Source organism: Hyperoodon ampullatus (assembly GCF_949752795.1).
Source record: "Hyperoodon ampullatus genome assembly, chromosome: X".
Lineage (NCBI taxonomy): Eukaryota > Metazoa > Chordata > Mammalia > Artiodactyla > Ziphiidae > Hyperoodon > Hyperoodon ampullatus.
The window spans coordinates 8,497,128-8,515,736 of NC_136913.1; the positions used below are offsets into that span (position 1 = coordinate 8,497,128).

The 18,609-nt window shown below is 39.3% G+C and overlaps 2 protein-coding genes across 3 annotated transcripts in view; one reads left to right on the top strand and one right to left on the bottom strand.

The window, feature by feature from the left end:
- The window catches only part of ARHGAP6 (Rho GTPase activating protein 6), a gene marked incomplete at both ends in the record, with an annotated part of 490,865 nt that overhangs the window by 134,658 nt on the left and 337,598 nt on the right, over positions 1-18,609 (bottom strand). The window lies entirely within an intron of this gene.
- Positions 3,094-10,921, top strand: AMELX (amelogenin X-linked; the record flags this gene model as incomplete). The annotated part of the gene is made up of 5 exons (XM_079727396.1): positions 3,094-3,147; positions 5,606-5,653; positions 7,258-7,302; positions 8,028-8,390; positions 10,793-10,921. 5 exons carry the CDS (start codon positions 3,094-3,096, stop codon positions 10,796-10,798), a joined length of 516 nt encoding a protein of 171 aa, XP_079583522.1. The 3' UTR covers positions 10,799-10,921.

Below are 18,609 nucleotides of genomic sequence, written 5' to 3' on the forward strand. Positions count from 1 at the left end.
AAATATACCCATAAATAAATGCAAACTATGGACACAATTGGATTTTAGGACCATATTCTATGTTCCCTTTCATTCATACACTTTACATATCATAAACTTCCACGTTCTTTTTTGTAATTTCTCTCTCTCTCTCTGATTGAAAGGTCTACCTTACTTTCTTCACGATGGCTATTCATTCCCTACTGATTCATCCTCAGAGATCATCTGAGAATCTTATTTGTTAGCATTTTTTAAACATTAACCGTGTGCCAAGTGATGGAGTTGGGGAAGGTGATAATTTTCCATTCCCCCCAGAGATGTCTCTCATCTAGTTTTCACACTAATCCTTTTAGGTAGGTTCTATAATTACCTTCATTTTACTGATGAGAAAACTGAGGCTCAGATAGGCTTAGTATCTTGTCAATCGTCCCTAAACCCTCGGTGAAGCTGGGTTCAGGACCCTCATAATTCTAATCTCCAGCTCTTAATAATACTACATTGCCTTTCATGGATATTTTCTCCTTGAATTTAACTCAGCCAATGTGGAGCATCAATAAAAGAATATATGTACATGAACAAACTTTAAAAGTATTACTTAAATAGTCAAAAAGTTCCGGCTATACTGGCAATAGTACCTGGGTATGTAATGAGTATTTATTCTATTGACCTAATATTGATAGACTACTCATCAGCTACCTCTTATCACTGGTCACAAATTTTGCTTTTTAATTGATCATATGTTACAATAAAATAAAAAAATCCATATGCTTTACTAAGGTAGAGGTGTCAAAGAATTTAATAGCTAGATCGGAGGTCCTCTCAGAGAGAGCAGGGCTTTGGTTTGTTGTTCAGGCAAAGGAGAGGCTGCTGAGAACATGGGGACAAGACAACAAAAGGGACAGTAAGGAGACTCTGAAAAAGAAAAAGAGACTAGAATTCGGACTTGCTTATTAGAGAATGTGGGGTTGTGCCTGAAGGATGCAGGCTAAGAAGGGTCATCATACTGACAGAGGCTGAGCTGCTATGTGGGGTTTGGGAGCCAGGGCAATGCTTCCTGTGATACACATTTGTTGTGTGTGTGTGGTGTGGTATGTGATATGTTCCTTGCCTTGTCTTTCAGATCGTGAGTGAAAGTTTGGTTACTGTGATAACCTTGAGTTCATGGGTGCTTGGATGGCAGATGGGTTGCAGGATGGGGCCAAGGAGAAGGGACTTTATCCTCTTTTGGTGGACACCAGAATGGTGATAAAGGAATAATCACAGGGAATGAGAAAATACCTTCAATGCAAGCAGAAAATAGAGCAGTGGTGATCCTGAAATTATAATCTCTCAGAGAATTACTGGCAAGAGCTTTGGGATTTTACCAGAATGGGGATTTGAATCAATTTATCCTGATCTGAGGGCTAGGGAACGCTACACTTTGATTACACTTCAGAAACTCAACCATCTAACATATTTTTGGTAAAGAACAATGTTATGTTTGTTAGAACCAGGGAACAGACAATGACATAGCCACTTATTAACAGTAAATTTGAATATATCAGCATGTGCAGTCAACTAATTTGCTGACTTAAAGACAGCCTGATGAAATTTTTGCCCGTTAAACCTATTATTGCCTATAATGAAAGACTCTATATGCACTAATCACAACATACAGCCTTACATTTGATCACAGCTTCTAAAAGTCATGATGCAGGGATTTTTAGTTATACTCAACACATTTTTCTTTCAGAAACCTGATTGGCTGTTCTAGATGCCATGAATGGTATATAATGAGCTCTTAGTTGGAAGAAATCTAAAGGATCAAGCAGCATCCCTGAGTTTCAGACAGAAATTTACTCTGAGTACGTGTATTCAAAGGTATGTGGATTTTATTCATAATTTGGTATTCTATCATACTTATTCTTTTTCTGCATTTCATGTTCAAAAGATGCCAATTAGACTCTGATTACTTAAATGAGTTATATTACTTTCTAATGCAACAAAATGCTTGTCTATATTTCTTTAAATTTTAGGTCCAGAATCCCAAAGCACTTTTCAGGGCCAAATTTCAAAGCAAAATATTTATTTTAATTACTTATCAATTAAGGTAAAAATAATTTTTCACAGGCTGTGATCCATTTCTTGGAAAAACATTTCATTTAATTCCATCAAATAGAACCATCAACTGAATGATTTTCTTCATTAATTCAAATTTTAAAAAACAGATTTAGGAAGTAAAAATGTCAGTGTACTTCTCATAGCCAGCATTATTACACTTGATATTCACTTCCTGTTCAAAATTTAAGGCCTTTCTTCTGATAGTTCTCAAAGTTAGTCAATAATTTACACCACAAAGTAATGTATTTTAGGATGGCTTATTTTGCTTCATGTTCCAAGGGTCTTATTTGCGGAATAATTACAGTGCAGTGTCAAACAAAAGGAAGATGTCATTAACTAAATATGGAATCTTTCAAATAAAAGTCATTCAAAATTCATGGAATAATCACAGAATATTAGCACCGTCCTCTCCCTTCCATTCAACCACATCTTTTGCTCCACATCTGGATCTCAGGGATATGTTACCTGAGGGTCTTGCCTGAGGTCCTATGGGTCAGAACACCTGAAACTAAATTCCACTGCTTCCTTATTCTATTTTCTCAGATGATTGGTCTTTGTGTGGACGGTACCAAAAAACATTTCTGTGCCTCCTGGTTCTAAAAGTATCAGATACTGTGCACCTTGGTGATCTCCTCAACTTTTAGAGCCAACTCTATTTTTTTAATCATTAATTATAAGCTACATTTAGCTTCTATGACTCTACAGGCTATGTAGGTATAGGAAAATGGTATGCAAAGTCATGTAATGATAGATTATTTATGTCCCTACAACTTGTCCAGCTCTCAACCTAAATGAAAAGCATCTTTATTACCACTGTAATTCCAGAAACAATAAAATGGGTTCAGAACTGGAAATCATATAGGAATGAAGTAACCTCACAAGGAATGGTCCTATCCTTTTTACTAGCAATAGACTAATATGGGTTATGTGGGTTTTATGAAGCATTAATTATGGCCATATTTGAGAAGAGGTAAGAAAAGTGGGTGTTGACTTATATTTCAGGGCCATCAAGAAATGGGGACCTGGATTTTGTTTGCCTGCCTCCTGGGAGCAGCCTTCTCTATGCCCGTGAGTAAAACACCCCCTTCATAAGTCAATGTCCAATTTCATAAGCTTGGAAATAAAAGTCTGCCCCACAGTTGGTAAACGTTAGGGTTTAAAACAGTACAAGATCAGATATCCTCAAATGTCTCTGTGTTTAAGAAACACTATGAAGAACTTGTAAGAAAAAAAAATGGATTCCCAGATGCCAAAGATTCCGATTCAGTACAGCTGGGGTGGGGACCAGGACTCTGCATTTTCACAAGCACCCCAGGAGATTCTAATGGAACACTCAGCTTGTAAATAACATCACCCATCTCTAGATGGAGGAAACTTTTGGAAGGGACCCTTGAAAGGCCTCCACAGAAAGTACTTAATTGGCCTAAGGCGAATATTACAAAAATGTCAGTTTTCTCTAAAACCCAATTTCTCACGAGATCCAAATATTTTCGTGCTCTCCAAACTCCACTGCCGTTGTCCTTCAGAGGGTAAAATTTTGTGTTAGGAATTCCTTTCTTGACCCACCTCTCTGTTCTGAGAGGCCTCATCTTTTTGGGTGCACCTGTTAGGCACATGACTTCCGTGTGGTTGTCTGGAATCCAACCTATGCTCAATACATATGGATCTATTTTACATTCAAATGTACCAAGGACCAGGAAGTCTGACCAATTCTCTCTAAACACAGACACAGAAGAGGTTAGGTCACATGCAGGCAAGGCAGGATCCATCTGCTTTTCGGTGGCCTAAAGAGCAGTTGATACAACCAGAAGCCAGCAAAGCTTGAATATCTACTTCCTCTCTTCCTCTCTCACCCATAAGACCAAGATTCTGTGCTCTGCCTTCCTGAAATCCTACATTGTGGCAATTCCTAGTCCCCGGAGGGCCCCTGCATTACAAATTCAGTCCCTTTTCCACTCCTCAGTTCAACACCCCTATTCTCTGAGGGCTTATATCAAGAAGATAGAGTAAAGGCAGTTAAGTACAACTAAAATAATTCACATTCAGATGAGAGGAATAAATCCTCTTATGAAATATGAGCATTTCAAGAGAATAGAGCCTTAATCAACCCGCTGCCTGCAGGGGGATGATCTGCATGATTCTCTCTCCTCTCCCTCTCCCACACTCCAGGGCCAACCAGAATTCCACGATGCAGGTATCAATCACTTGGCCTTCACTTGTGAAAAGACAGAGAGTCCTGGTTTAGATAATTATTCAGATTGTTCTTTATTTTGAGCTTTAAAATTTTTCTGCCATAGAAACATTGACAGAATAATAAAAAGATGACAGAATAATAAAAAGAATGGGCCAAAACTTCATAAATCAACTCTTTCATTTTCCATGGGATTTATAATGTTTCCACTTTACCACACCCATCTTGTTTTCACATTCATCGATAGTTCACACTTAGTTGTTTTGTTGTTGCTGATGTGCTATTTACTTTGCATGCCAATTATGAGTAACCTCGTTGGTACTTAAGCACTTATCCACCTCCTGATCTAGAAGGGAAGGTTTGTGAGACAATTCTCTTCTTGCTGGTATTTTGTAATTGTGTAAGAGAAACATATCATTCTTCCCAACATGGACTGAGTCTTGAGAAATGGAATACTGCCTGCCATATCAGTAAACAAAGGATGTCACAATCCTCAGGGATTGCAGCCACCGCCATGGTGAGCTGGTGAGCCCTGAGGGAACTCAGGAAGGGAAGAATACCTGCCATCTAGCAGCCATCAGACTGCAGCCACTCCCTGCGGTGAGCCCTGAGCAAACTCAGGATATGAAAACACAGGATAGATACTGGCCCCAGACTGCTGAGGTGCAGATCAAAGGAAGCATTTCAGTGAGCCCAGACTCCTGCATCTTCCCATACATAGAAAAGCGCTAAATTCCTTAACTGGAGATATCTGGTTTTCGTTAATTAACAATAATCTTCTGACGTTCAGACTACCTGCCCTTTGTTACAAAACTTCTATATATCCTGGCTCCACCCTCGCCTCCTTGGAGCAGTTTTCTCAGGGTTACTTGAGATGCTGTCTCCTGGGCTTGAAGTCCTAGACATTTCTGCCGAATACAACAGAACTCTCAACTTTTAGATTGTGAATATATTTTTAGTCGGCAGTTTCATCAAGAAAAGAAATGATGGGTGGGATAGAGTAGGATTAATTGACAACATGGCTGGAGGGGTGTCTGGAGATCACTGGAGGATAAATGTGTGCTGGTTTCTGCTCCCAGGTCATTTAGTTGTTCTGGATCTCTTTAAAAAAAGAGGATTCCTCTCCTACACAGCGTACATGTTCAAACTAAAAGTAGACCTCAAATATATTCTGCACTATATAGATTTTTTTAAAGTAGCTTCAGTCTGTCTTAATGTGAAAATTGCATATTGACTTAATCTCTTCCTCTCTCTCTCTCTCTCTCTCTCTCTCTCTCCTTCTTTCTCTCCCTCTCCCTCATTCTTTTTCTTCTCCTCTCCCCCTCCCTATAAAAGCTACCACCTCATCCTGGGCACCCTGGTTATATCAACTTCAGCTATGAGGTAATTTTTCTCTTTACTACTTTTGACCATTGTTTGAGTTAACGATGCCCTGGGCTCTGTAAAGAACAGTGTGTTGGGCCTCCCTGGTGGCGCAGTGGTTGAGAGTCCGCCTGCCGATGCAGGGGATACGGGTTCGTGCCCCGGTCTGGGAGGATCCCATATGCCGCGGAGCGGCTGGGCCCGTGAGCCATGGCTGCTGAGCCTGCGCATCCGGAGCCTGTGCTCCGCAACGGGAGAGGCCACAACAGTGAGAGGCCCGCGTACCACAAAAAAAAAAAAAAAAAAAAAAAGAACAGTGTGTTGATTCTTCATTCAAGATGTTTCTCAGTCCCACTTTTTCAGTTCTCACTACCAGCTTCCTGGTTTAAGCCCTGATGGGTCACCTCAAGCCTGCATTGCCCCAGAACACTCCTACCTGGCCTCTCTGACTCAGTTTCTCCTCTTATATGGCTATAAAATTTATCCATCATGAACTACCACTCAGGGGGACTGCATAGTAGGGCAGAAATGAACTCTGGCTGAACAGCTTTGTTCTATCCCAGCCTGTAAAACATGGGGAATCAGGTAAGATGTTATTTAAGATCCTTTCCAGCTGGAAAACTCCTGCTTCTAAGATGTTCAACTCTATGCGTCTCCCTCATTTGTCTTTACTGAAATATTAGTGACCAAGCGGTCTGTGAGACATTCTGTAGAGCAATGGAAAGCATATGAGATTTCTGGAAATCGGGTGTGAGGCCCTCCTCAGCCCCATACTAAGCATGTGACCTTGGGCAAATCATTTTCTCTCTCTAGAACTTTAGCTTCCTCATCTGGAAAAGGGAAATGAGAATAATACCCACACTTCAAAATGTTGTTTGGGGAGCAAAATAATTAAGCAGTATAAAAGGTGCTTTGTTAAGTATAACTTGAACAAGGTTAAGAATTGTTCGTTGTATTGATACCAAATGTTTTACACGAAGCAGTCCCCGGGCCTGACGTGAACTGAATACATAATGTTTAGAAAGGAAGGAAACTCTTCCTTCTTTCATAGGTTCAAACGACAATCCACGAGTTTGTTTACTCATACAAACTGAGGAGAAGTGTCAAAAAAAATTTGAGGCAAGATTTTCTGTTAAACCTTAACAGGTTGACATATTTGACCTGAAAACCTGTATTTCTAGGATGAGGGACAGTGTTTCTGCCTCCTTTATCTTTTCCAGTGTGACATCAAATCAAAAAAGTATATAATTAATGTTATAGGACATTAATTTTCCATTTTGTTTTTCTCTTGCAAAGAACAGCAGGAGCTGGGGAATTAAACAGATTTATTACTTTTGTAACCTCTGTCAAGCTCAGTGAGCCCCTTTAACTCTCCATGACCTTGTCTGTGAAAGTGAGGGTGATGATACTTGCCTCAGAGTATGTGGGAAAACATGAAAAATGTGTGTCATGGATGTAAGGTAGAGCCTCACACATAGGGAGCACCTGACAAATGTTTATCTTATCCTTTCTTCGATAGAGCTCATATTTTCAGGTTGTCCGTATTGACGGGACTGCATCAGTGAGTGTATGTTTCATGTAACTAAATTAAAAACAAATGTATTCTAATGTCTCTTTCTCCTAAGGTGCTTACCCCTCTGAAGTGGTACCAGAACATAATAAGACACCCGGTACGTAGATTTTTTTTTGTTCTTCATTCCCTGAAAATATCAAGCATGCATTTCAATTCCCTTTTAAGTGAGGTAACATACTATGCCACATATAGACACTAATGGGAAATCTAGTTTGTACAGGGTCATATCCGTATACACAGTTAGAAGTTCTTGCACAGGAAAAAATGAATAAGCGTTAATATTGTCACAATGACAAAGAAAACATTGCTACTTCTCCAGCTGGAAGTGTTGACTGAAAAAAAAATGCAGAACACGAGTGTTGTGAGTTCATTTTTATTTGGAACAAGGTGAGAACTATAGCCCAGGAGACACATTTCAAATGGCTCTGAGAAACTGCTCCAAAGAGGTAGGGGGGAAGGTCAGTATATATGTGATTTTGGTGAAGGAGGAGTACATGCAATCGAGCACATAGTTTTTGCAGAAGGTTGCTGCAAGTCACGACTAGATGTGAGGAGACTGAAGAACTGGGCTCATAAAATTGTCTCCTGAAAACAGCTAACCATCTGAAAACCTGTTCTGCCAGTTTTTCCCAGAGCACAGAGTGGCTCATTCCTGACCTCCGCCCTGAACTTCTTGCAGGGGGTGTTGAAGGTCAGAAGCTGCAGTGGCTCATAATTTAATCCTTGTAGAGGTAGATGGCAAGTGCCAATGGCAAGTGCCAATTTGTAGGTGACAGATGTCAATGGAGCTGATGGTAAACCCGACTCTTTGTTTCTCACCAGTACCAGTCCTACGGTTACGAACCCATGGGTGGCTGGCTGCACCACCAAATCATTCCCGTGGTATCCCAGCAGGCTGCCCTGCAGCCTCATCACCACTTCCCCATGGTGCCAGCCCAGCAGCCTGCGGTCCCCCAGCATACCATGATGCCACTTCCTGGCCAGCACTCCATGACTCCAAGCCAACCCCACCAGCCACACCTCCCTGTGCCCGCCCAGCAGCCCATCCAGCCGCAGCCTCACCCGCCCCTGCTGTCCCAGCCGCCTCTGCCTCCGATGTTCCCCATGCAGCCCCTGCCCCCCATGCTTCCTGACCTGCCTCTGGAGGCTTGGCCCGCAACAGACAAGACCAAGCGGGAGGAAGTGGTGAGTACACTGTGAAGTCGCTGCAACACCTATGAAAATGGGAAAGCGAGACTAGCCCCCAGAGTTCTCAATTCCCACACAATCCAAGGCCTAAAGTTTCAGTAGCAACAGTTCGATGATTCTATGAGTCCAAGACTGTACTGTAAGTTTCTATTATAAATGAGTTTATCTACATGGCTTAGTAATTAAGACCGTAGCTTTCACAGTGGGTTTAAATTCTATAATTACTTTGAATTCCTACCATAATATATATTATTGAAATCTGTTAATTTTAAGGACAACTCTATAAGGGAATATTAGTTCTCTTTATCTTTCAAAGGTTTGACCATCAAGAATAGGCTAGAATTGCACTGAAGATTTTTTAAAAGGGTAATTTTTGACAGTGAGGGGATGCAAATATTTGAACAGGTAGGTGGGAAATCTCTTCAAAAACCTAAAAGAAAATTACTTGTCTAAAGTGGTTTTTAAACCAACCTGGAGGAAGCTAAACTAGACACATTGCTAGATTCCTTTTTCAGTGCTGGGATTCTATAGGTTAAGCTTTTAGCAAGAAGTCTTCACAATTAAATACAAAATATCCTTTCATTACAGAAAGCTCTTTGAAATGAGTGGGAAATAGTCAATAAAATAAGTGACCCTTATCCGTATATATAAACCCTTACTTCTGTGTATATGAGATTATAAATTCTACTGCATGTATGAATTCAAATGTAATTCCAAGTTATAAATGCTATCGATGATCTTCTACTGAGAAAGTGAGGAGTGAGGTAGAAATGACCTGGATGGGGAGCCAGGATATCTGGGCTCCTGTTCCGGCTTTGCACCCAAAGAGGAGATGGTATTGCACAAGTCACTTCAAATTTATGGGTGTTTTCCCTTCTTTAAAATGAGAGAAAGCAACTAAATCAGATAATTTTCAAGCCTCTGTCTAAGAACAAATACCATAGTTTTCCAATAAAATTATATGTTATATATGGCTTCAAAATTATGGGCATATTTGTGGAGAATACAGAGCATATTTGAAAATTGATTGTATCCCAAATAAGCTGGTGCCAATAGTTGATTATTCTACTCTAAGGTACATGTTCCCTCTTTGTCTAGAAAATGCATTTATTTATCTCTTTATTAATAGTTAAGGCCATGAACTTTATAAACCTTGCCACAGCTATTTATGGAAAGGTGACTTTGGGTAGGTAGTTTGAACTCTTTAAAACTCCCATGTGAAATTAGAGTATAACAATAAATGCTGGAGAGGGTGTGGAGAAAAGGGAACCCTCTTGCACTGTTGGTGGGAATGTAAATTGATACAGCCACTATGGAGAACAGCATGGAGGTTCCCTAAAAAGCTAAAAATAGAACTACCATACGACCCAGCAATCCCATTACTGGGCATATTCCCTGAGAAAACCATAATTCAAAAAGAGATATGTACCACAATGTTCATTGCAGCTCTATTTACAATAGCCAGGACATGGAAGCAACCTAAGTGTCCATCGACAGATGAAGGGATAAAGAAGATGTGGCACATATATACAATGGAATATTACTCAGCCACAAAAAGAAACGAAACTGAGCTATTTGTAGTGAGGTGAATGGACCTAGAGTCTGTCATACAGAGTGAAGTAAGTCAGAAAGAGAAAAACAAATGCCGTATGCTAACACATATATATGGAATCTAAAAAAAAAAAAAAGGTTCTGAAGAACCTAGGGGTAAGACGGGAATAAAGATGCAGACATAGAGCATGGACTTGAGGATACAGGGAGGGGGAAGGGGAAGCTGTGACAAAGTGAGAGAGTGGTATGCACATATATACACTACCAAATGTAAAATAGATAGCTAGTGGGAAGCAGCCGCATAGCACAGGGAGATCAGCTGGGTGCTTTGTGACCACCTAGAGGGATGCGATAGGGAGGGTGGGAGGGACACGCAAGAGGGAGGAGATATGGGGATATATGTATATGTATAGCTGATTCACTTTGTTATAAAGCAGAAACTAACACACCATTGTAAAGCAATTATACGCCAATAAAGATGTTAAAAAAATAATAAAATAAAATTAGAATATAAATAGTGATAGTTTCTTAGAGTTGTCTTATGGAAAATAAAATAAAGTGATGAGTTCAGCGCCAGGCATGCAGAAAGTACTCAACAAAAGGCAGCAATTGTTATTTTATTATTGAATAATAGTTTTAAGTGTTCTGAAGGCAGGGGCCTCCATCCTGGACACCTCTTATCTAAAGACAATGAGATAACAAAGAAAGTTTGAAAATTATAGAGTTCAACTTCAATGGCTGTAATATTGTTTTGGCAAAACTGAAGCCATATGTGTGACTGTACATGATACTCACTAGGAATATTTGTAAACTGTTTTACTTGCTCTTTTTGCTTTTTTTCCCCCCAGGATTAAAAGATCAGAAAATGAGAAGAGAACTGAAGTAGGTATTCCAGTTGCTTTCAGAATGACACAAGAACACAACGATTTGTTCCTACCATCACTTAGCAAATTCTGTAACTGAAAATTACCATTAGCAAACAATAAAATGTTTTAAAAACCATTCATGTCTTTGTGTTGAATTAAACTTAAAATTTCACGTCACTTGAAAGAAGATATAATAAATGGCTCTTCTTGAATAAGATAGGAACTGCTCATTTACACCTACAAATTGACCATTCTGCAGGCAAATGAGGACTATATTTCTTTTTGGAGAAAATTAAAATTACACCATCTCAAATTTTTTAAAAAACAGAAGTTTATACTGTAGCTGTAATAGTTGATAACGTGAAAAATTATGAACACGTATAGTCACTGAACCTGAACCAAAAGAAGGGAAGTTTATCCGAAGAATTCTTTACATTAAAAAAGATAAGATTTTGGGCTTCCCTGGTGGCGCAGTGGTTGAGAGTCCGCCTGCCGATGCAGGGGACGCGGGTTCGCGACCCAGTCCGGGAAGATCCCACATGCTGCGGAGCGGCTGGGCCCGTGAGCCGTGGCCACTGAGCCTGCGCGTCCAGAGCCTGTGCTCCGCAACGGGAGAGGCCACAACAGTGAGAGGCCCGCGTACCGCAAAAAAAAAAAAAAAAAAAAAAGAGAAGATTTTGAGAAATATTTCTATTACAAAACAAATTAAAACTTGGAACGCTGGCTTTACACTTCACACCACATTAGTAACCAAACTCTGGTCTTGTGATCTCATTCTACTGGAAGTGATTTTTTGATGAAATTATGTGGTACGAATAATAATGTACTGAATTTTAAATTATTGAGGTAGTTTTCCTAAGAAAACTTCTATGAAATGGAGCTTTAAATAGAGAATCACAGTGATTTTATATACAAGTCATTTCTTTCACTTCATAATCTTCAAGATGATAAATTCTACTGTATAGTCTTCAAAATGTTAACAGATGCATAAAATGGACTCAATACAAGTTTTCTTTCCCACTTATATTTATATTTGAATCCTTTTTTCCTCCTACACCCAAACAGAATTGTAAACAGTCTTTTTAGGGTTTATATTACACAGTACCCACAGTAACTTTATTCCAATACCTTTATGATTAAGGCCCCTTAGTCATTTTCTGGAATGAATAAACATAACTTTACTGGGAGGGTGTTGATATTCAAACAAATAACTTGATTTTAAAGAATTTAGAGTCAATAAAAAAGTAGGAAAGCTTTTAATCAATTGGCATAGGCCAATTCTAATCAATTTAGTAAATATTTATTAATCACCTTTTAGGGCAAGGCACTATTCCATGTCCTGATAAAAATGGTAAGTCCCCATCCTTAAGGAATCTAGAATCTACCAAAGAGATAAATAAGCTCACAGATAATGATAAGAGAAGGCATAATAATATTAACACTATGACAGAAGTATCGTCAAAATGCCCTGACAAATGTGGCAGACATCGTTAGCTAGGTGTCCAACAGCTTTCCTCACCACGCCTTCCTTGTTGGCTGTGCTGGAATTAATCCGAGCATCGGGCCTTCCACAAACTCAGGAGAGAGGAGCCCCCTCCCCTGTCCCACGGAACGAATGTTCACTCCTCCAGTTACCATAGCATATCATATCCATACCAAATGTGGCATCTATTTCCCTTGCTAGTGACTGATTTTAGGGATTGGTTGTGGTGGAAATTAAACAGTGAATGAGGCCAAAAGGGAAGTCTAGTAGGAGAGGAGGAGCTTCTGGGGAAAAGAATTACCCTCTAATTTAAAATGTATACATACATGCTAGGAAAAAGTGCTGTCCGTCTTTGGATCTATTTGTTTGAGGATGTGATGCCTAGAGTTGTGTCTGCCATCTTGTGACCAGGAGGGGCAAGTGGCAAGGCAGAAAGCCCCTAGGTCACTGGTGGCATCATCGTGTCCCTGAATTAACCAACCTTGGAACCATCTATCTCTAGATGAATGATACACTCTATTTCTATGCTAGTGTCTTTCAATTGTGGGTCACAATTGATTAGTGGGTCATGACATCAATATCAGGACCCCTATCATTTATGATATGCCAGCAAACTTTCTCTTCCAACAATGTAAAGATTCTATGGCCAGGACTAAGGAGAATTATTTTGTCAATGACTTTCCTGAAAAAAACAATCCGATAGGAAGATAGATAGAATTATATATCCTGGTGTATTCTCCAAAATATATGCCTCCATCATACTCTGCCTTCCACAGCTCACAAAAATGTTGCCATTATGTTTACTCCTACTGAGAAACATTTTAAGGGTGTAAGGAATGATGTTACTTGAAGACTATGTGTGATACTGGAAAGAACACAAACTTCGGAGTCAGACTGGAGTTGCTTTCAATTTTTCTGCTCTAAGAGGATTCTCTATTTAGGAAAGCCATGGACAAAATAATTCTTTTATAATATTTCAAATTATATATATACATATATATATATATTCAAATCATTTTTTGAATTACAGGGAAAATGTCAGGTTTTGGACTCTGAAGACTACTCACTGTGGTAGGAGATGTACTGCATAAGTTAATTTTAAAAGAAACTGAAACTTGTGTATTAAATGCCCAAACACGTGTTTTAACATAATCATCTTCATCATAGTCTTCTATAATGGACGGGCATATTAATCACAACATAGCATCTGTTTGATGGCCCAGAATGAGACTTATGGACACCCATCAGTGAAGTGTGTTGTCTTGGAAATTCAGAGGTAATAATGCTGTTATGCCTGTTTTAAATTGCCCTATATTGCTTTGTCTTTCTAACCATTCCTTTCTGCTCCTGGCTATCCCTTCTTCTTTTTGTTAATGTATATTTACATCTTCTAATATGTAGCTTACTATGTATATATATTCTTCCTAACAAAATAAAGTATGTTGACCTTTGGATTGTTATTCTGGAAGTTCCACAGTCACTCTGAGACTATTTTATTTCCTGATTGCCTAACTGTGGCAGGTGGCTGCAACGGACAAAATACATGTAGATGTATGTGGCTATAACTACATAGTGTAACAAAGCTGATAAAAATTGAATAAAAAGAGCATTTCTAATTAATTAAAACTCACACTTAGTCAGCCACCCAATGCTGTACGTTTCTGAATCAAATATGGAAGGAAAATCACTAGATACTAAACACCAAGACTCAAAGTACTGGTTGAAATAAATAGCAATACTGATCATAAATGCACTAATAAACCCAAACTTATACATAAAGACTTCTTAAATCCGTAAAAAAGCAAAAGTATATTATTTAACAAGCTGTGCTATGACTTTGAAATGAAGCTAAAAGACACAGATGAAGTTGAGTAGAGACCACCTCAAGGAAATCCTCATCTCACCATAACCACTCCCATGTCACTAACACATTTGAAATCTGCTCTGCTATCATTCACTGCTTGCTAGTGAGACTTCAATATGCATAATTTTTTCCAGGGTGCAAATACATGTCTAGGAACTACCCCTAGAGAGTCATCAAAATGCACGGAAAGATATGTTCAAAGATGTTGATTACAGCATTATGTATAACAGGGAGAAACTGGACCTCACATAAATTTTCCTATATGTATCTGAAGGAATTCTGTGATAAAAAGGATGCTCTAGAAGAAAATTTATTAGTGGAGAAAATGTGATAAAGTAAAATTTAAGACCAAGACTATATCATATGTGGCTATTACACATCACCACAACATGTAAATAATTTACACACACATACATAAATGTGCATAGAAAGAAACTAGGAGGAAGATACATCTGTTTGTATGAAGGTCCAATTTTTCTACAAAAAAACATAAATTACTTCTGTAATCAGGAAAAATTTAATTTTTTTAAAGTTTGTTTTCCCTTTCTTCTGCTTTAATCCAGACACACCTCCTTCCTTCAGTTCCCTTTGATGTGAGTTTTGATCTTGGTGGGCCCCCTGGAGGTAAATTCCAAGCGGAAATCAGTTCATATGTACTTGATTTTTTTGGAGGAATATTTGGACCAAAGAAAGGGGAAGGGAAAGGGGCAACTGGCTTTAGCAGGAACAAAAACGAACAATACAGTCGAACAGCAAAGAAGACACGAGCCTTATAAAGTTAAGGAAAAAGACTTAGAAACAACAAACATAAAATAAAATAGAAATGACCATCGAGTCAGCTCCTGCTGAAATTCTATCAAAGATTAACTGCATTCAAAGAGCAGGCAGGTCAAAGAGAAAACTCAATGTCTAAGCCCTAAACCCTTAAAGAGAGGGGGCTTGTGGTGACTTTCCAAATTAAATGGGTTCTCTTTTGATTCAAATAATACCTGAACTATTGTTGACTTAAAATTAGTTCATTATCTAATTTTACTTTTGGGCTTCAACTAGCTATAATGTACATTCTTCTCTCCTATGCTTAGTTACATTGGGTCTGAATCATCTGAAGAGCTCAACCTCAATCAATAACAACTCCAATTAACCAGAAAATGCACACAGTTCACTTATTAGAAAAGGCAAAGGAAAATGCAATCTAACAAGCTAATTTCCAGGCTGCATTTTCATAACCACCTATCTTCTTTTTTTTAGGTGAAGTTTGGTTTTATTAAATTGAAAACAATTTGAAAGAAAACTCAAGGTTGGAATCTTACTTATTTAAATTAATGAGTAATGCTTATTACTCATTGCCAGATATATGGCTCTCGGATGATGAGCTGTTTGGAAGGCAACAGGCTTTTAACAAGGCTGTGCAGCAGCAGAATTAGAAAAAAAAGTGTGAAGTGTTACTATAATATAAAAAATGTACAATTAGCATGCATTGAGGATGGGAATCAAAGGATTACCTGGAGGTAATCTTCACTTAGAGACAGTAATAGTTGTCACATTTTCCAAATCAAAATTTAGATATGTAGGGTGATAATATAATGGAATATTTAAAATCAGAGACATACACCGACTGGCAATTATGCTCTACACTTGCACCGTTCAGTATGGATCCTCACGCGGCTATTCAAATTTTTAAAAATTAAAATGAAATAAAATTTAAAATTCAGTTCCTCAGTCACACTGGACACATTTTAAGTGCTAAAAGGCCACATGGGGCTAGTGAACAGATACAGAACAGATACAGAACAGATACAGATACAGAACATTTCTGTCACCACCGAGAGTTTTACTAGACAGCGCTGCTCTATACACTGCTTCCTGAAGTAGAAAAGCAACTCTCACGAATTCCAAGACTTTAAACAAAAGATGAAACAGAACAGATTTGCTGGTTAAAACTGAACATCTCAAGCCACTTTCCAAGCATTCCAGGAATCACGATCTTGTACGGGAATTTTCGAAGAACTGTAGAAGCGCCCTTCTCTTTGTCAGGTCGAATCACACACTCCAAAATGGTTTCCCCTCTAGTTTTCTTTTAAAATAGACAAATCCAGAGTTCCACTAAATTAATTTTTCTGCTTGTAAGAGACACTAATTTAGTTCCAAAGAAATGGTCATTTATTTTCAGGCCGCTACCAGCCACGTCCACACTGGCGGTACGAGGCGGGGGCTGCCCTTGACCTAGGGCTTCACTGGAAACAGGCCAAAGTGTAAGCTGATGGAAAGATAAAAGAAAAAACTAACAAACTTTTGTCCATCCCTGAGGGTGGCTGACTGCCTGTAAGCGTTGGAAAATATTTACATTCTTTTCTATTTTGTGGTTCAAACCAACAGCACAACATAGGACAAATGGGTGCGTAAACATACACACACACACACATACACGCATACATGCCAAGTGAGTTTACCTGCAGTAAAAGGACATATGTGGAGACATATATCATTTGAACAACTTGAAATTTTAAATAAAACTTCTCTCCACTCTAATCATTTAGAGACTGAGAGACTGTATGGCTATTGTATTCGTTATCATCACCAAGGCACATTATACTTCTTTCAATACGAAATTCTATCAAGAGAAAAAGGTTAAGTTGCTCACTTTATTTACAAGCAATGTCAAATTGACCACTTCCTCTCCCAACTCAACACAAAATGAAAACACTGACTTTTCCCCTAAATCTGAAGCGTGCCCCTTAGTAGTAAACGCTTGCGAGAAATACTAATACCGAGTTTAAGGCCAAGACTTTAAAAAGAATACAAAATAGCAAGGAACTGTATTAATTTTTTAAAAAAGAGATCCAACTGTGAATGGCTTAACATGGAAATCACAAGAGAAAAATGATTTCAACCAATTTCCCACATTACCAGAACAGAGTGGCCTCTAGGTGGGTTCCATATTGCTTTAATAAAATAGCCATCCGTCTATGTTTGTTGTGCAATTTTTGTTAATCAGAATTTTTACTTACTGTTTTGTGATTTGGCTTCTAATTCCTTTTGCCCCCATTTGGTCTAGAGCCTTATCAGCAGGGGTCATTGGCTGAAATTTACTTATTCAAAAACACTTCCCTGCTGGGAAGAATTCATCCTGGCTTCATCTGAAACACCTGACTCTTCTGAGAAGCTAAATAATACTTGAGGAATAAGACAGGGCTGGGAGTGGTGAGGAGAGAAGGGGTTGAGGTAGGAGGAAAGAAACGGTCATTTAGGTCCCAAAATATTTGCCTCGATAAATCACACCTGAATCATCCATCAAAAAAAAATCAAGCTCAGTGAAGCCCCCTTGCAAATGACATGCCCTATGGTCAACAAAAAATAGCCCAGGGTCCAGCATTTATTTTCTTTTCATTAATCAAAAATATTCACAACAATGTTAAATATCTTCCTCAGAACAGCCAAATCTTGTTTTCCTTTCCAAAGAATTTTCCACGCTTCGAATTTGTCTGTGGAATGCGGGGGCTCTGGGGTCAGTGAAGTGTCCACACAAGGGCAAGGATGGCTTCCCAGTGGGGTGGGCAGGCTCAGCAGCCAAGCTGTCTGGGTTCACAATCATGACCTCTTTGCCTACCTGCTGTGGAAACTTGGACAAGTCTCTTAGCCTCTCTGTGCCTCAATTTCTTCATCTGTAAGTCATACTAACATCCATCTCTGGGTCCTCCAAGTTCACTAAATGTTGGCTACCACTCTTATATTCAGAAAGGGAGCCTTCTCCTGGCTCTGTAGACCCACAAAGGGAACACTACACAGTTGGAAGCAGGGATGATACAGGATTTGGAAATAACATGAAAGTTTTCTATGCCAAAGGCTCCAAAGTCGAACACATCTGTCAGGTATCAATGTGCCTTCTCTGACATATAGCCACCTGAACACCTCCCTTACTGATTGCTACACTGCATGATCCCTGCACTCTCCTATCTGACATCCCCCGAGGCTGTTCTTCGCCACCCCCAAGGTCACTCTAAGGGTAGAAGGACAGTAAATCCACCAGGAGGGTGGCATGGACTGCACAAGTCTCACTGGAGGCCAAAGCATTAGACCTCCTCTCTCTGAATGTCTTCCTTTCACCTGCTTGGTTAGGCCTGGCCCCCGTGTATACTGACTTCCAACTCTGAACCTTCCCTTGTCACTCTGGCATTGGTCACAGCTCAGCTAATTCCACTTTAGGGATTTCTCTACCAAACTGTTTTTCACTAGAGCAGTGGTTCTCAACCAGGCGGCTGTGCCTTCTAGGGGACATCTGGCGATGTCTGGAGTCATAGTGGGGTTGTGTGTGGATGGGGGTTGAAGTGGTACCATTGGTATCTAGTACGGAGAGACCAGGGATGCTTCTGATCCTCCAATGCACAAGACAGACCCCACAACAAAGAATGATCCAGGCTTGAATGTCAACACTGCTCAAGCTGAGAAACCCTA